This window comes from Phoxinus phoxinus, assembly GCF_949152265.1.
Source record: "Phoxinus phoxinus genome assembly, chromosome: 7".
NCBI lineage: Eukaryota > Metazoa > Chordata > Actinopteri > Cypriniformes > Leuciscidae > Phoxinus > Phoxinus phoxinus.
The window spans coordinates 31,106,141-31,124,852 of record NC_136882.1 but is presented as its reverse complement, the minus strand read 5'-3'; the positions used below and the strand labels follow the sequence as shown (position 1 = coordinate 31,124,852).

The 18,712-nt window shown below is 36.9% G+C and overlaps 1 protein-coding gene across 2 annotated transcripts in view; it reads right to left on the bottom strand.

Annotated features, from left to right (window-relative positions):
* The window catches only part of cps1 (carbamoyl-phosphate synthase 1, mitochondrial), a 41,744-nt gene that overhangs the window by 7,228 nt on the left and 15,804 nt on the right, over positions 1–18,712 (bottom strand). For both annotated transcript variants that reach the window (XM_079619304.1, XM_079619305.1), the window contains exons 26-32: positions 12,058–12,252; positions 8,857–8,924; positions 5,955–6,030; positions 3,542–3,619; positions 2,722–2,829; positions 1,812–1,901; positions 1,341–1,511 (exon numbers count right to left, since the gene is read on the bottom strand). In XM_079619304.1, coding sequence (XP_079475430.1) covers positions 1,341–1,511; positions 1,812–1,901; positions 2,722–2,829; positions 3,542–3,619; positions 5,955–6,030; positions 8,857–8,924; positions 12,058–12,252 — 786 coding nt within the window. The remainder of the gene's footprint in view (positions 1–1,340; positions 1,512–1,811; positions 1,902–2,721; positions 2,830–3,541; positions 3,620–5,954; positions 6,031–8,856; positions 8,925–12,057; positions 12,253–18,712) is intronic.

Below are 18,712 nucleotides of genomic sequence, written 5' to 3'. Positions count from 1 at the left end.
CATTTCAACAATTTAAATATTTCTTTATATTAATGTTGAAAACAGTTGTGCTGCTTAATTATATATACAATATATATAGGGGACTTTTAAATACTTAAGTATATATAGGTATATATACTGTAGTGTGTGCGTGCGTTAGTGTGTGTGTTCAAAAGTAGAAGTCTCCATTTGCTCTTGTAGCTGTCTAGGAGAAACAACTGAGGTATACGCGATAGCTTCATCAAGGCATTTCTTTCCTATGGGAAACTTAAGAAAAAGATCACGAGTGGTGCATTTGAAAAGGAGAGAGAGAGAATGAATCTTTAATCTTGCAAGAGAATGTAAATCCCCTATACATCTCCCTAACCGAAACATCCAGTTAGCTGTTTAAAATTCCTCTCAGCACTAAATGAGGTATTTAAAACTGAGATTGGCAGGAGACAGGGATTATTCCCTTCTGATTGGCTCCTCTTTGGGGCTATTGCACTAAAACTCCTTGATCATTTCACAGGAAATGACTTTAGGAGAATAGAAACACCATTCAGGCGGACTCCTGAACCTGTGATTCAAACCAGCACTAACACTCTAGTAATTTAATTGTATAATCAATCACTTTTAAAGCTCACCCTTAACTGGCTTGCTCAGTAAGTAGTAACGTGTTATATGAGAAGACAAATAAACTTCTAAAGAGCAGTACAAATGATCTATGGCAGTACTTTGCAAACAGGTAGATTGTGCCTTCCCAAAGTGGTACGTAGCATGCTGGAAATATACATTACTGTTCAAACATTCAGGGTTAAACCATTTTTGAAAGATTTTTTATTTAGCAAGGATGCATTTATAATGTTTTTATTTAAAAAGCTCTTATTTTAAACTTCCTATTCATCAAAGAATCCTGAACAAAAATCAGTTTCCACAAAAATATTAAACAGCACAACTGATTTCAACATTGTTGATAATAATAAGAAGAAATGTTTCTTGATCACCAAATCAGCAACTTATAATGAAGGGACTGAAGGATAATATTACTGACTGGAGTAATGCCTGCTGAAAATTCAGCTTTGCCATCACAGTAATAAATTACATACAATTTTCCATTGTAATAATATTTCACAATATTATTGTATTTTTTTATCAAATAAACGTATCCTTGAGTGCGTGTCTGTCTTTGTATATAATATGAATATGTAATATAATATTTTATAAATATTATATTTGTATTTTTTATTTGTTTGTTAAACTTTTATAAAACTTTTAAAAAAAAACATGACACAGGCTACAACTGAACCTGCTTCTCAAGTTCTCCCACATGAGCACATGTGCAATAACTGCTAGATCACAGCTTACTTCCCTTTACACACCTTAATGCCAACATAGTCGACTGGAATGATTGGGTTTTCTAGAGAGGGCAGATGAGACTCGTCCACTGGCTCCCCCACCATGACCCTGGTGGCCACATCAATGAAGTCCACACCAATAGTTTTAGAGACGAAAGGGAAGGATCGAGAGGCACGCAGGTTACACTCTATCACCTGAGACAGAAACACATGGTCCTGAGTAACCAGCAGCCATATTTAACAAATTACTAATATAAAGCTGAATGCAAACTCAAAAGCTTAGCATGATTCATTTCCTCCTGACCTAATGATTCAATAAAAAAAATCATAATTTACAGAGTAAATAAAAAAGGAAAAAAAAGCAAATAGTTCATTCTGGATAAAAAATGTTTGTAAATGGGGTTGGTCCACTGGCGCTGAAAAATGTATGTTCAAATTCATATATTTCAAGTCATCGTCACATTTTTCATGAAGAACTGTGAACCAATAACTTACCATAACATCATTGCCTTTCACCAAAAATTGAGTGTTAAATGGCCCTGAAATCTCAAACGTCTTTGCAATTTTCTGTGTAGCAGTCTTCACCTAAAATCAAAAATATATATATATATATTATAAATATATAAATAAAAACAAGTAATACCTCACTTAAAGTATTTGCAGATGCACAGGCAGAAACCATCAGTCACAGTCTGAGTTATGCATGCCCTGTCAAAAAATCACCAATTAAATGTACAACTTGAAACCTTTTAGGAAGCACAGAAAGTTTAATATTAACTCTGATAAAGTGAGGCAGCTGAAAAGAGAAGACTTTGACTACTGGCCCTCTGAGAGACAGTTTGTAACTTTGCTGGGAATACACACACGCTTTGTCAGATGTGTTTTAAGTTGTGGATTTCACAAACACACAAACTATTTTTGACAGTCAGCTTTGATTCAGCTGGAAGGAGAATGAAAAGTCACATTGGTGTCTCGTGAAAAACACAATCAAGACCACACCATTCTGGAGGGAAAGAAACTTTAGATTAAGAATGACACCAGCATTATGTTTAGATGGAAAGACGGCAAGTTATATGTAGACAGGTTTGATTTTTCCTGCTCGGACTGCAGTGGTTTTTGCCACCACACATTGATTGTCATAGTAACAATGCAAACTTTAGCAGTGGAGGTTTCAGCATTATGAACAGTATCCAAATCACCACAGAGAAAAATGGGAAAGTGTGGCAGATTAAAAGTTTTAAAGTACACTATGACTAAACTATGGAGATGGTTTGGATCAGGCTTGTGAAAATGTTTTGAAATGTGTTGGAAAGACAAAAAAAAAAACGTCTGTTTGAACAAGGTGCAAACCAGCTTAACCAGAAAGGACACAGAAAGCTTTGTTGAATGTAAATGAGACTGGGACCTTCTCCAGAGCTCCCTGGCTGATGGTCTGGGTGGGCAGTATGAGTGTGGCGTCTCCTGAGTGCACTCCTGCGTCCTCCACATGCTCTGTGATAGCATGAGCCAGCACCTGTAACGACAACCACACTTAAAACAGATAATTATCTATCATTTATTTCAACTCGCATATAGTTTTGCTTTTTTGAAAATCATCGATCATCTTGTGGCTCATACTTTATTTTTTCAATCATCAACTGACTGCAAACTTGGAAAAACAAGATGAGACATGCAAACGGCCTGTGAATTGAACACCCAGGCCCGGTTTCACAGACAGGGCTAAGATTAAGCCAGGATTAGGGCTTAGTTCAATTAGGGCATTTAAGCAGCTTTTATAAACCTGCCTTAGAAAATAACATTACTGGTGTGCATCTTGAGACCAAATAATGGCAGTGACTAGTCAGTGCAAGTTGCTTTCCTAGTCTGTTCCACACTCAAGCGCACGCATGAAGTTTGCCACAAAGAACCGGCAAAAGTACCGGTAATGATTATGAACGTGTCAAATATAGCAAGGAGATAGTTTGATTGTATATAAATAAACTAGTGTTTTCTGTGTCAATGTCGGGCTCGGCTGCAAAGATGAAGTTGACGATGCTAAAAAGTTTTCCACAACCTCTGAACAATCAAACCGCTGCATCGTAGATGTTTTGATTCGACGAGACATTTTCAATCAAAACCAAGTGTTCCACATTCTGCTTTCAATTTTAGACAGATTTCTATTTAATGCTATTTACCCATTTCCTGTGGGAGAATTAAAACACCAGGATGATTCTAGAATCGCTCACCTTGCCCATTCTGGCTACTGCATCGACCTCCACTTCTCTGGCACCACAAACGAATTTGGTGATGACCACAGGATGATCCTGTTTTCCGAGAAAATGCAGTAAATAACAAAATAGCTGAAAACGGCTTTTAAGAATGTAATGCCAAGGACATTAAAAAAACTCTGTATTGAAAATCTAATTCAAAAAGTCTTTAAAGGCTATAGCTGTACAAGGACAGAGTGTTTATGCTTCCCAGAATTGCTAACCGTCTCTTACAGACACATCAACCTGGGTCTCATGTAGCACAGGGTTTGGATTTTGATACTTGCATGAATATAAGCATCATGCAGAGCAGAACTTAACCCTTCAACCAAGCACATGTCTGAAAGACCTGTCTATATTTCAATCTTATTATATCAATTAGTTATATGAGTGGCTTTCCAAGACAACCTGACCGACACTTTGAAAATAATAATTTCTGTGGGGAAGTGAAACAAGCTATTAAGCTGGTAGATTTTCATTGAATGTGGCTGGTGTGCAGACGTGTATTGATAATTTCAGCCTTTAATCTTTAAGTTGATCTGTGTGGTTACGTTCTTATGAAGTAAGTAATAGGGTGAACCTTTCGTGTATGTAGCGAAACCTGCCAAATTGTGCAGACATCATTTTTGGCCAGGCGGTCAAACAAAGAAATGATTGAAATGTATTTACTAAATGTATTTTTGCATAGTAAAATAAAACCTGTAGCTGTAGTTTGCCCTTTTTCCAAATAATTGTGTCAGATAAATACCTTAACCAAGTTTACACACACGAGAGCGAGAGCAAGAGAGAGAGAATATATATCACATAAGCAAATATATATTTACCTGATGTAAGGCACACTAAGGCTAATTGAGTGCTAAAGAAAATGATTCATTCCTTCTCAATCCAGCCACATTAATTTACCAGAGTGATAAAAGGGTTCACAACTCTATAAATCTATATTTCATAGATCTGCTCCGTTATAGGACAATGAAGTTAAAGACCTCATGAAATCATTTTTGGAATTCTGTGGCTTTTAGTCACGTCTGTTAGTTTGGATGACATCTACATGCCAGTGACGAAGAAAACAAGCAAAGAAAAGTTAACTAAACCTGTGTTCACACTAGCAGAGACAAAGCGACACAACCCCATTCATTTTAATGGAGAGTTGGCTATTTCCAGTGACACGAGCGACAGGGACTGTTGGCGACCGGATGGGGCGTGTGCAGCGATGTGACAGATCAACTTTATGCAAATGAAGAGCGACTTTCGGGAGCGAAAACCAATAGGAGTGAAGTCAGTGGAGCGCACTAGCTAATTTTTGCAGTTCGCAAGTGTCCTATAATTTATGATAAATTATGACTCTGAGCCTGAATGGTTTTGTGAGCCCGGATAAACCGGCATTTGCCCTTTTGCTGCAGATAAATAGCCGCGATGGCAAAGAGCACTCTGTTTCTCGTTCATCTTTAATATTAGGCATTTTATGTACTGATTCCATTTAGATTTAGATTTTTCCTTCCAAAATGTTTGCTTGTAGCGGCAAGAAACCTGATTTGTCTACAACAAAGTAACATCCGTGAATGTCATTCACAAAATGCCACAGCCACTGGCGAAATGCAGCGACAAAGTCGCTGGTAGTGTGAATGCAGTTTAATTTCTCTTTTAGCTAATATGCACATTTGTACAAATTGACAGCCTTTTTCTTTTGGCAAATTTTTGGAAAAAATGGATTACAACATAGAATTAGAAGAGGCAATGCTAAAATACATTCATCCATTTTTGTGGCATATAAATTTAAGATATGAGGTGATGTGCTATGCTATGCTTCACAATTCAGACAAAGTTAATTGTTGTTGGTCTTTGGCAGAGGTCCATCTTCTAGATCATTGATTTTATGAATTGAAGAAGTTAAATAGTTCTCTTCATCCTGTAGCTACAAGTCTCGAGAATGTACTAGCTCATGACAATATAAAAACGGATAATTTTCATATTTTGTTAGTGATGATGGTATTAAAAATGTCTCAATGATGGTGACAGCGAAGGTAAAGCGGTTTTGCTGGACTCAGGAAAACTATTGCACTCTTAAGTGGAAAACTGTAAAGGGCAGCAGGAAAAGGAGATGAAAATCAGTACTGGCCCTGAGGTACAGGAAAACTGGAGCTGATGGAGATATGCTTGGTCTGCCTTTAAAAGAATAAAAAACCTCTTTAGGGCACCTTTTTCTAAAGTGTGTTTTACATAGGATGAAATTAATTAAGAGCATCATTCATTTGTGATAATGGGTTTAAAAAAGGATGCATATTACATAATTCATGACTGAGGCATTGCATGATTCACGTGGCAAAATCAACACGCTTCACATGAAGTTATTTGTGCTGTGACGGGGCCAAATAGTTAAATGTGCAGGCCTCACCTGTGACACCTGTGTGGCTTCCTCCAGGAATCGTTTCATCTCATCTTCACCGTACACAACATTCATGGCTGAGCCACTGAAAAGAGAGAAAGATTTTTATCATTCATCACTGTGACACTTAGATGAGTCCATCATGAAATAATATGAGACAAAAACATAATTATATGGTTATAGAGTCAAACCTAACAGGAATATACTGTATGTAGAGTTGTGTAAAAGAAGAAAGATAGAGAAAAATCCAACTAGAGAAATTTATTTGGGTCAGCTGCTCCTCGAAGCGATATTTCATATTGAAAGAAAAAAAAAGACAGTTTTCTGTGATTTTTATGGTATCAGCCCTGCAGCTAACATTTGTGTTGTCACCAGACATCTAACAGATGACAGCAATCCATACCTGAACAGATGATCATTCAAATCTATTGTCTGTTTGTCTGTCTAACTATCTATATATTCAGGATGGATGCATTAAATTGATCAAAAGTGAGTGAAAACTTTTGCATTGTTAAAAAAAAAACTATTTAAAATAAATGCTGTTCTTTATCTATTATTTTCTATTCGCAGTATTATAAATAAATAAAAAAGTAATAGTTTCCACAAAAATATTTAGCAGAACAACTGTTTTCAACATTGATGATAATACATGTTTTAGCAGCAAATCAGCATATTAGAATGATTTCTGAAGAACCATGTGACACTGAAGACAGAAATAATGGCTGCTGAAAATTCAGCTTTGCTTATTTTTAAAATATATTTAAATAATAAACAGTTATAACAAATAATTAATAATGTTGTAATAATATTTCTCAATATTATTGTATTTTTGATCAAATAAATACCTGGATGACCATAAGATACTTTTTTTCAAACACATTTTAAAAAATCTTACTGAACCCAAATTTTTGTTTCACAACCGTAAGGCTAAGTCATAAGCATAAGGCTTGTAAAGTCCATATAAAATGTAAAACAATTAACACTGTATATCTTTTTGAATATATAATTATGTCCCAACAGAGAGAATTTATTATTTTAACTAATTTTTTAACACTTAGCATTTCTCATTATACCTTATAGAAGGTTTGAAATACAGGTGTTCAATAGTTTGATAAGGCGATAAGTGCCTTTTGCAGTGTAAGGTGATATCAAACGATTTCATACGATTTAGCAAGTTATGGCAAGTAAATTATCCCAAATAACCCGCTATTGGCAAGAATGGCGAAAAGTTAATAGTGAAGAAAAAAATCTTACAACAGCTGACCACTGCTTACTGTCACGCTATTTAATTGAAAGTCAGCAATATGTTTCACTAACATCTCAAAATACAGTCAACACAGAGAGACAAGAGGGAAACATACTGAGACAGCCCTAAGCGTCTCTCTTCAGTATAAACCGCTCCACGGTCCAGATGAACTGGCAGTGTTTCTGTCAGGTTCTGTGTCGGAGCTGCAGTCCCAGAGTGTCTGAGCCTGAGGCATGGGTTTAGGCAATATAATGATGCCAAACCACAGTTGGCACCTCAGAAACACAGAGCAGGACTCAAAAAACAGCTCTCAACCGAGCAGCTAAGCAGTGGAGCTCACATGGAGCAATAAATATTCAAACGAATTTAAAGAAGTAAAAAGTCTTGTTTTTGGCAGATGAATTTTCCTGAAAACTTAAAGCAAATCACTGTATGTATGTGTACTGTATGTGGAAGTTGGTTTATTACATACAACAATATAAAGATTTTACAGAAATGAATGGATGTGCTAAAGCACTTTACTTTCATTCAGCTTCAGTTTCACGTTGTGAACCTGGTTACAAGAAAGCCAGATGGAAATTGGAGCTCTACACCTTCCACTGATAACTATTAGCTTCACACTTGGCACAGTGTGAGTCTCTGTGACTGATGTGGTTCCCTGAAAAAACTCTAAACTGGTCTCAAAACAGTCAATGAAATTTGAGGCAACATCTAATGAGAACAAATAGAAACTCCACTGATGAAAGTGCTTTTATGATTGAGACATGTTCTGGGTAATGGTAAAAAGGCAACATTACCTGCTATTTCTTTGTGCCTTCTTGCTGCACAGCGGACTCAATTTGAAGGGAAAGTAATTTCTCCATCGAGGCACTCAAAATAGATGCCTGCTGTCTGATTATTGCAAATTAGCTGTTCGAGTCCTGTCAATCTGGATTCTTAGAATGCGGGTGAATGCATTTTATCCAGTATTTTACAGGTCGACATTGAGAAGAGAATGGAGTGAAATTTCTCTGCTCTTGACAAATCAACAGTTCTGTATGCTGTAATTTATTTTTTTATTTTTTTGGGTGAAGCAAGAATTTCAGAATATTCCCTCAGGTCTTTTCCATTCAATGACAATTTATAGTGGCTAAAAGGGACCATCTGAGAGCTTTATGAGAGGGACATATGTATTATTATTATTAGTACTATTATTAATTATTAGTAGTACTATTATTATTAATTAAAGACATATAATCACTGAAATTGAGAACTGGATCAGCAAATCGCTCTTTTGAGCTGATACTTTTCACATAAACCAGTTGAACTGGTTTGCAAATCAGAGTGAATGATTCATTCACCAATCTGACTACAGTAGTTTGAGTTAACAGATCACTTGAGGGAAAGATTATTAGTGAAATGTGACTAAAAAAAAATATTTTTGCCATACAGATTTTTATCATACAGAAGAATGAAATCCACACAGGTTTGAAACGACATGAGGGTGAGTAAATAATGACAAAACTTACATTTTTGGGTGAACTCCTTTAAGAGAAAACAAATCTTTACCCAAAATGCTCTGCCAAAGAGATATACTGTACAAAAGCATCACATGGGAAATCCATTCCAAAACTGATCATCCATACTGTGCTTGTGTCTTGAATTCATCGTTCCCCTTGTACTCACCTCAGAACATAGGATGGTCGCAGGAGGCAAGGGTAGCCCACATTACTGGCAAAAGAAACAGCCTCTTCCTGGAAAATAAAGAAAGTTAGATATCCCTTTGCAATCAGCTGCACGGACTCAAATAGTCTGTGTTTCAGATGAGGTCAGGGTTCTTCTGCCCTTTTCTCCATTTGAGTCCCAGGCTGTGGGCAAAGGGCCAGACAATTACCGCTGACCACATCTATTCACCTTACTTTTAATGCTTTGTGAACTGGCTACTTCACATTGAAAAACTTTAAGATAAAACAACCCTCAACCTGAATAAACCATTATAAGCAAGTTATCTTTTGCAGATCGCATTGGATGAGATTCTGCCTAACTAGAGCTAAAAATGCACACAGTAAAGCTTTATATCACGGTTCCTCAAATCCGGTCGTGGAGGGCCAAGCTAGTCAAGGTCTTTAGAGTTACTAGAAAAATGTTCATCATGGTTTGAGCTAAACTCTGCAGGATATGGCCCTCCAGGGCTGGATTTGAAGAACCCTGCTTTATATACTTGATACTTGGATGTTAATCTTCAATAAACCAGAGGAGAGCACATCTAAGTTTCCAACTGAGATCTACAGTAGAAGGGTATCAAGTAAAAAATTACTTTAATATCCGTCTGTACATCACATAAAGCTAGAGTGCTGCAGAGAGAGATGACATTTTTGTTTGAATCACCTTGGTTCCTTTGATAAAAAGTCAACGGGATTTTTCCATTGGGTTTTGAATTATTGCAGAAAATAAACTCTGTGATCAACAAAAGTTTAATTATCCAATGTTTAGTTCATTTAGATCATCTCCATAAATGAACAAAACTTTTATAATTTTAAAGCCTAAATGCAATCAACAAAAGTAAAAAGCTAAAAGTAGGCTTTAAACGAACCACACTGCGAAAGAAGATTGTAATGTCACCACCAAGCTTCAGACAACTCTTTTAATCTCAATTTAAAATCTACAAGTTAGAAAAGTTTGAGTTTAAAATAGTTTGCAAGAATGTGAGTAGTGAGTAGCCACTTGTTAGCGAACAGCCTTTTTCAAGACACATTTAGTATTACTGATATTTTAGGTTGTAGTGTATACCTTTGAATAAAACGTGAAAATATCTTCTGTTTCTGTTTCTGTTTGTTTTATTTATATAGCACTGTTAAAACACAACCCAGGTTGAACCAAAGTGCTTTACATACAGATTCCAATAAAGGATAAAAATAACGACATACCTAGACCAGTCAATACATAACATATAAAATATCACATCTACTCATTATAGGCTAACGACATCAGATGTGATTTACACAAATGCTTAAAAATCGATAGCGATTTTGCAGACCTGATAGGCAACGGCAGCTCATTCCATTGTCTCGGCCCTGTAACCGCAAACGCCCGATCACCCTTATGAAGGCGTTTTGTTCTAGGTACTATCAGTAGTTCCTTAGCGTAATGTTCTAGAGGGGGTATACAAAGTTAAGAGATTCGCCAAATATGGTGGGGCCTGATTATTTAGCGATTTATATACAAACAGTAAAATTTTGTATCTTATTTTGTACTGCACCTGAAGCCAATTTAAAGACTCCAGTGCAGGTGTGATCGACTCATGTTTCTTTATTCCCATTAAAAGCCTCCCCGCCGCATTTTGTACCGATTGCAGTCGAGACAGAGATGCGGCGTTAATGCCACAATACAGCGAATTACAAAAGTCGAGCCTTGAAAAAATAAGTGTGGATAACTCTTTCAAAGTCTTTATTTGATAGAAATGGTTTAATTTTAGCTAGTAGACGCAGATTGTAAAAACAAGCCCGGACTACAGAATTTATTTGCTTGTCCATTTTTAGGTTATTGTCAATTAAAAAGCCTAAATCTCTGACTGTAGATTTTGTGTAAGATGTTAAAGGACTTGAATCTAATATAGTTTCTGCGGGTTTATTTTGATGGCCAAATACAATAACCTCTGTTTTGTCCTCATTTAACATTAAAGTTTTTAGCCATCCAGTTTTTTACGTCTTTTAAACGTCTTTTAACGTCTTTAACATCATATCATTATAGTTAACTGAAAAACATCTACCACTCAAGTAGGACTGAAACCATTTCTAAACTGTGCCTTTTAAACCTACTGAGTGTTTCAGACGGGAAATAAGAATGTCCTGGTCAATCATATCAAAAGCTGCGCTTAGATCAAGCAGCACTAAAACAACATCATCTCATTTGTCTAAGGCCAAAAAGATGTCACTTAACACTTTCAATAGCGCCGACTCGGTGCTGTGGGCAGTTTTTTGAGCTTGTGTTAACCACAGACCTTATTTCAAGAATTTAACCAATAAAAAAAACATTTGAACTAGAACCGTAAAGGTTTGGAACGACACAACCGAAATTTCATTTTTGGTGATCTACAGTAGATCTTTAACTAAGCAGGAAATGCTGTGTGACATAAGGAAGCAACTGTATCCTCTATCTTCACCTTTCCTACGCACTGCTCTTCTAGCCAGAAACAACACACTGAGTGAACCACAGAATCCCAAAAGATTCTGCTGATCTCTACTGCCTTTCTAGCTTGTTTCAACAACGGGGAGACCATTAAAATGCTAGATGTACCCTCAGCAGTGAGACGGAAACCAACGGAGGGTGAGTGGGCAGCGCCGTGGGGCAGAATGCCCTCTCTCTCCCCCTTCATCACAGACTTCAGCTCTTCGCTTCCATGGCCCGCGGCAAGAAGGCTGGGTGTAGCTAACGGACGAGCGAGCAGGCTTCCAGTCAACATGTTTCAGCACTTCTAATGTTTGCTGTTTGAAAGCACTCTGACACCTCTGGAGTATTTGGAGTGAATGCAGCATTTGTAAAAGTGAAAAGTCTAGAAAATGTAACTATATTGGGAAGACGTCTGTGCGGCCACTCGGGTGGGCGAATTCTTGAAAGCCTGGGATGAATGAAGTAATGAATGATTAACTAAACAAGAAAATGCATAAGTAAAACGGGTGGTGTTCACTATAACTGCAAAATCACATCCATATTACTCAACTGACCTAAATCAACAGACTGGAACATGGACTGGATTATGGCACACAACATAATTACTCAGTTGTTCAATTAAATGCATTTGAAAGTAAGAACAGATAACAACACCTCTTTCATCTTTACTGAAATGAACAACAATTGAAAGTGCATCTGAAGTAAAACTGGCCTTACCAGGGAGCTGAGAGCCCTCCACGGGGCCTGGCCTACACCAAGATCATCCAGTATGGAAGAGAATACAGATCTCTCTTCTGCACGATCGATTTGAGGAGGGCTGGTACCCAGAATCTTCACCCCGTTCAGATGCAGGGGCATGGCCAGGTTATTGGGGATCTGCCCACCCACAGATACTATACAGCCTGTGCAGCCCTGTGGAGGGATGGAAAGTCTTAGTCTTGCATGAAACACTTCTGACCACCGGGATCAATTCTGATCCACAATGCAGTTTATTCTTGTCAAGATAAGAAGAAATGCCTGGTCTGCATGTAAAGGGACCATAAAGTAAATAATAGAGAAGCATAGGAGGGAGAGAAAAAAACAGTGTAGTCTGTGAACAAGATTCATAAAAGAACTCTTGCTCACCAAGGCTGCATTTATTTGATAAAAAAAATACAGTAAACATGGCAATATTGTGACATATTATTCAAATTTAAAATAATCCTTTTCTATATTAATATTTGTAATTTATTCCTGTGATGCAAAGCTGGATTTTCAGAATCCATTACTCCAGTCTTCAATATCACAATAAAATAAATAATTATAATATGTCGCTTTGATGGTCATTTAAAGAAACATGTATTTTGATTATTGCAGTTGAAAACAGCTGTGCAGTGCAGCTTTTTATTCTTAATTATTTTATACAGTATATAGAAACTTCAAAAGAACAGCATTTATTTGAAATTGGAAAACAAAATTGCAGCAACATAAAGGACTTTACTGTCACTTTTGATCAATTCAATGCATCTTTGCTAAAAACAGACCTCTGATTAGTTAGCTGTTACATGCAAATCTGCATCTTGATGCAGAGGAAACTCGCAGTACTGATGAGATATATTTAAGAGGAAAATGTACAAACATTTTTATTTGAATGCATTCATAACGCCACCCAGGGGATGTGATTTTTTGCGTTCAAAGTGGTTTCAGTTGGTCCTACATTTTTTTCGTAAATTTTGAATACATTTTAGAACGGAAGTTATGAATCATTATTTGTTTGTGAAAACACTCGTACACAGATTTCACACACAAATGTGTGTGTCTGCATGGTTAGTGAATGAGACCCAATGTGTTTACTGCCCAATTCATATGCTTTTACAAAAAAACTAGCCTCACGTTTCTGCTTTCATTGTGTGTGCACTTTAAAGGAACACTTCACCTCTGGAAAGATGAATGTGTATTTAAAATGGGTCATTTATGTAGAAGAAATGTGAAAATATTTTTGAATTTGGAGCCTTCTAGACTGAGAAAAGCCAGAAAATGTATTTTTGGCTTATGGGGATGAAAGACAACAACTCCCAGAATGCACTTGCTTCGCTGCCCTAGGAGGCCACGCCTACCGGTAAGAGATCGCAGTAAACAACAAGGCTATGCTACTAGTGAGTCTCCGTGAGTCTGCCCAGTATTTTGATGTCGCCCAAAATGTCCAGGATTCGGCTTTTGCGTTCTACAGTCGCCATTCCTTAATGTTTACTGTGACGAGCAGGAACGAGACTGACGGCCGCGGAGAACGATGCGAGCCCGGTGGCGTGATTACTGATGAGTGGCGCCGGCGCCTGTGAGACGCACCGGTCTCGTATCTCTCACGGAGGAGCGGGAATTTTCCTAGCAATGTTAAAACGCACATCAAACGATCACTTGTTTAGCGTTCATGTAAACACTACATTCAGATTCACCAATCGGAATGAATTCAGTTAGATTGAAACAAAAGGTGTGCATGTAAACTATGAATGCGACTGCAGAAAGCAAAAGCCGAATCCCGGACAATTTGGACCATCTCGACGGCCGGACATGTCCGGGAAAAAGAGGATGGTCACCGCTACTACTCAGCTTTCTCCACAGAATAAGAAACTTAGCTTAGCTTCCAAATAAAGAATGGCTGACACTATTTGTACATTCTGTGAGTGAGATCCCTCTATGGGCGGGTTGAAAACATGCGGAACAGCGCCTTCTACTGGATAAATGATGAGCTAGTGTTTGTAGTCTTACCCTTATTCAAAGAAATTTGACTTCCTGCTTTTTATGACGCAAAATGACGATTTTTGCGTCATAAAAAGCAGGAAGTGGAACACTTAAATCCTTATTTCTCCCATCTCAGGGGAAAATAAGGGAATAAACCATGACCATTCGAAAATGTGACAGGGTTTCTAAAGATACAAAGTCTAATGCAAATGGGTGAAGTGTTCCTTTAAATGCACTTCTTTTTCTGTTTTCTGTTTGTCTAAATTAATAACAAAATGACAAAATACACTATGACAAAATTAAATGTAAATTACCCAAAATATTATTTTCAGTAAACATAAATCTGTAAAATGACAAGTGCATTTTACAATTAGACTCTACGATTTAACATGACATATTTTATCTGTCCAAGATCAAAGACTACCAATTCTGATGTTTATCAACTCAATAAAGCTTGGTTCATCCCATAATATGACAGAAAGTTTGTTTTAAGTAAATAATGTTTCAATCAAATCACTGATCTGATAGAAATGACTATAATCATTGCTCATTCTTTGCATGAATTCAAAATGATTTTCTGTTCCACACTTTATAGGCATTACTCAATCTAGACTCCTATCTACTGATGTGTTCTCTCTCCTCCTCTTGTTGTTTCAGAGATGAGCTGTGGTCCCAGAAGCTGACCCTGGGACATGACATGGCATTACTTTACGCTCTGATAGCTGTCATATACCTTCTAATCTCATTCGTTGCATTCCTATGGCAACCACATGTATGCCCACTTCACAATACATACGCCATGCTCCGCATTTCCCTCCAGGTTTATCAGAGCATGTTAACGTGATGTTAATAAACTGCTACACAGCACCTGGGAATTTATTACAACCTCTGAGCAAAACAACAAACACTTGATCAACCCAAGCTTCAATCACTTTAACTAGCTTATAATGTGTCTGAATTGAAAGGTCAATGGCTGTTAGAGATTTTGCATCATCAGTGGAGACTTGAGTGGCTCTATCTCTATAAAAGGAAATAGAAAACTGCTTAGATGCTCAGAGGCATTTCGTGGTTAGGATGTATTCACACCAGGAAAGTCCGCTAGTTCACTTGCTTTGGTCCGGACCAAATACAATGTTGATTTTTTTTGTTTGGTGTGGTTCACTTTCAAACTGCCCTTTTTGCAAGTGAACCAAAACGTGTAAACTAAACCACATGTGTGCTAAAGTCATCTATTCATTGGACAGACATTCTCAAGCAGGGAAAAGCAGGAAGTGCAAAAACAGGCAATTTATGGAGATCTTTCGTAGTGCAATTTTTATTCTTTTACTGATTTGGTGTTATCAGCTATAACCCAATATGAAAAAACTTGTGAGCATCATATGATTAAATGTCATCTATACGATGTTGTACTGTAATTAGGATTTTGCGAAGACGAAGATGTGCTGCAAGACGGTTCTGGCGGAGAAAGCATGCTCTTCACTGATACAGTTCTAACATTATTAAAAACAAGTGAACAGTCAGTAATAAAATAAGAACAGATACACAAATTACAAGCAGAGATGAATGCGAAATATCAAAGTTACAAAGTCTAATTCCGGTACAGAAATTAATAATTAAGCTTAAATGTAAAATAACACGATTTGTTCACTGTAGAAATTAAATATTAATCTTTGTTAAAGCTGTATTTTGTTGTTTTATTAACATGAATGACACAGAAAACAGTAGGAATATTGGGTAGGAATATTGGGTTTCTGCCTGGACAGAGAAAAAATTACAAACATCTGGTTTCTTTTTCAACTATGACATAACCGAGAGAATACTTGCAGAGAATTTAAGACGAGTCCGTCTTAAGGAAACGCAAAAGAAGAATCAATTCGGTGTTTGAGTGCTATAACGTGCCTCTCTCGCACCTCTCTCTCTCTCTCTCTCTGCGTGCGCGCGCACGCTTAGGATGCGTGAGGCTGTGGTCACAGATAACGCGCGAGTCCTGATTTTTCCCTCTTCTTTTGCGTTTAAAATTATTTGAATGTGTAAATTGGCAAGACAAAATACGTCCAAATTATAAACTTCCAGTCTATGATGGTTAAATTTAGTAGGTAATCCACAAATCACATGCGTGCCGAACATACGGATCACAGATCAACTGCGATCCGTTGCACCATTAATGTATAGGCATTTCATCACCCCAAATTACATAGTAAAAATCTAACCCTGTCAAAAAAGGTGCAGTGCTTTATGCAATTGGGTCGGTTCATATTCACACCGTAAACTAACCGTATCGAGACCACCTCTTCAGCTGTTGTTTGGTCCACACCCGAGTGCGATTGCTGTATTCACACCTGCCCAAAGATCCACACCAAGGGGGGAAACGAACTTGAGTTCAATTCAATCGAACCAAACAGGGCAGGTGTGAATACACCCTTAGTCTCTTGAGATAACAGCATCTAGGACCAGAGATGTATAAAAACGGCATTCAACATTCCAGCAATAAAATCTCAGAAGTTGTTAAGTGATGGTATATGATTCTATAGCTACTAATCAGTGTGATTTCAACTTCTTAAAAAAAAAAAAAAAAAAATGAATTACCAAATTCCTGGTTAAGAACTTCTTGAAGAATGAACAATCACAGATGTTTGTTACTGTGGAGAGAGAAATTCCATTCCCATAAAACTTTGCAAATTACATATACAGATTTGTCTGAAGTTTGGCTTGTTTATATAATTGAAACTTATAACAGTAGGGCTGCAAGATTGAAATATCGCAAATAAATCATAATATGAATTATAGCAACAGAAAAATATATACTTTAAAAAGTTTAGAAAAGATAAAAGTTTTAGGTCAACGCAGACAGCAGAGACTAGATTTATGCTCTCATAGCAAACTAGTGTGAGAAGATGAGTCAGCCCAAGGCCCTAAAATAACAAGAGACGTGTATGCTTATATTATTTTCAGTTTTTAAATATAAATACAGTACATATATATATAAGGGGTGTGACGAGATCTCGTGGCACAAGATTAGTCTCATGGTGTGAGACTAAAACGTGACAAGATTTCTCGTCGAGTGAAAAGCTGTCTCATGATATCGCCATTACGGAGCCTGAGGGTGAAACTAGCATAGAATATTCCACCGCTACATTCACATTGCATTAAGCTGCCCACTGCGGCGCCGCCTCTACAGTCGTTTTGCTGTTTTTATAAAAAATAAAATCCATTATAAACTATTGTCAACATCTGCTTTGCTCATCTAGCACGAGTTGCAGTAGCAATCATAGTTCACTGATCATGTGACGATGGCGGAGGATTCGTTGCACAACAGAGCCTAAACGTCTGATAAATGCCTTATCTTGTAGAATGCGCACTCAGCACTGCCGTTCCCTACACACGGAGTACATGCGATCGCGAATTTGAAAGCGAAAGTAACACACGAGCTCCCTGATGTGTGCAAATTAGGCTTGCATACATACAATAGTCTGTCTCCCAATACCCATCTCTGGACTGTCTACTTGTGGCTCTAGTCTTTTAAAATTGAGAGATTACTTTGATTATGGTTCCACTTGCACTTTGCACTTAATAAGACTAAGAAAAAACTGTTATTTATTTTTGTTATTTATACTGTTTTTATTAAATTTAAAATTTAAATTTTAAAGTTAAATTTGTCGAAAGGAGTTCAATTAGGAGGTCACACACAGCCTCAACCAGAAGTTCTGGAAGCTCAGAATTCATGTACAGTCATTTGAGTTTGTGGCAAAACCTTTTACAATGCTTGTATATTGTTGTCTTTCAATGCATTTGATAATTAATTCTCATAAAGTCGAACTGAAATAACATTCATTACAAGATTATTCGTTTAAAAAAAATTCAAAATGCACCTGTAGACAATTTTTCCAGTCATGAATTTTGTCATTGAGGATTTCTATAAAATATTGTGCAAAAATCTTGTCTAGTCTCGTTCTCGTGAACCCAATCTCGTGTCTCATCTCGTGAGATAAGTGTCTTGTCACACCCCTAATATATATATATATATATATTTTATATATATATATATATATATATATATATATATATATATATATATATATATATATATACACACACAATTGCATATCGCATTATTCAACAAGTTATCGCATATCACATTTTTCTTCAATATCATGCAGCCCTTAAAATCCTCGAAAGTCAATAGTTGCATTTGTATTAATGTTATTAACACTATTATCTATCATATTGTATTTCTGAATCATACTAGTATTTGTATGGTGGTATGGTATTCTGAACATAATGTGTCTATTTGCTTAGAATCAAATGCTGTATGTTTGTGATTCTTTTTGAAATGCCTATGGAGAAAATGAATGGGAAACCAATTTCAAGAACCAATGCATAGTGAGAAAACATGGGCCATCGTTGCATCATCTCTTTTTCGAAACGTGATGAGACTTTCAAATACCAGCCCAGGCATTAAAGAATTCATATGCACTGGAAACACATGATCTTGTTTGTATAGCACACTGTGCATAAGCAGTCTAGCGCTGGTGGCAATAGCTGTGGTGTTAGTCTTTTTGTGATATTCGTATTAAGACCCAGTCGGCTCTTGTCTATGGTCACACATTGCTACACTTCAAAGAAGAAAATTAGGAATTGCTCTCACTCTACAGAC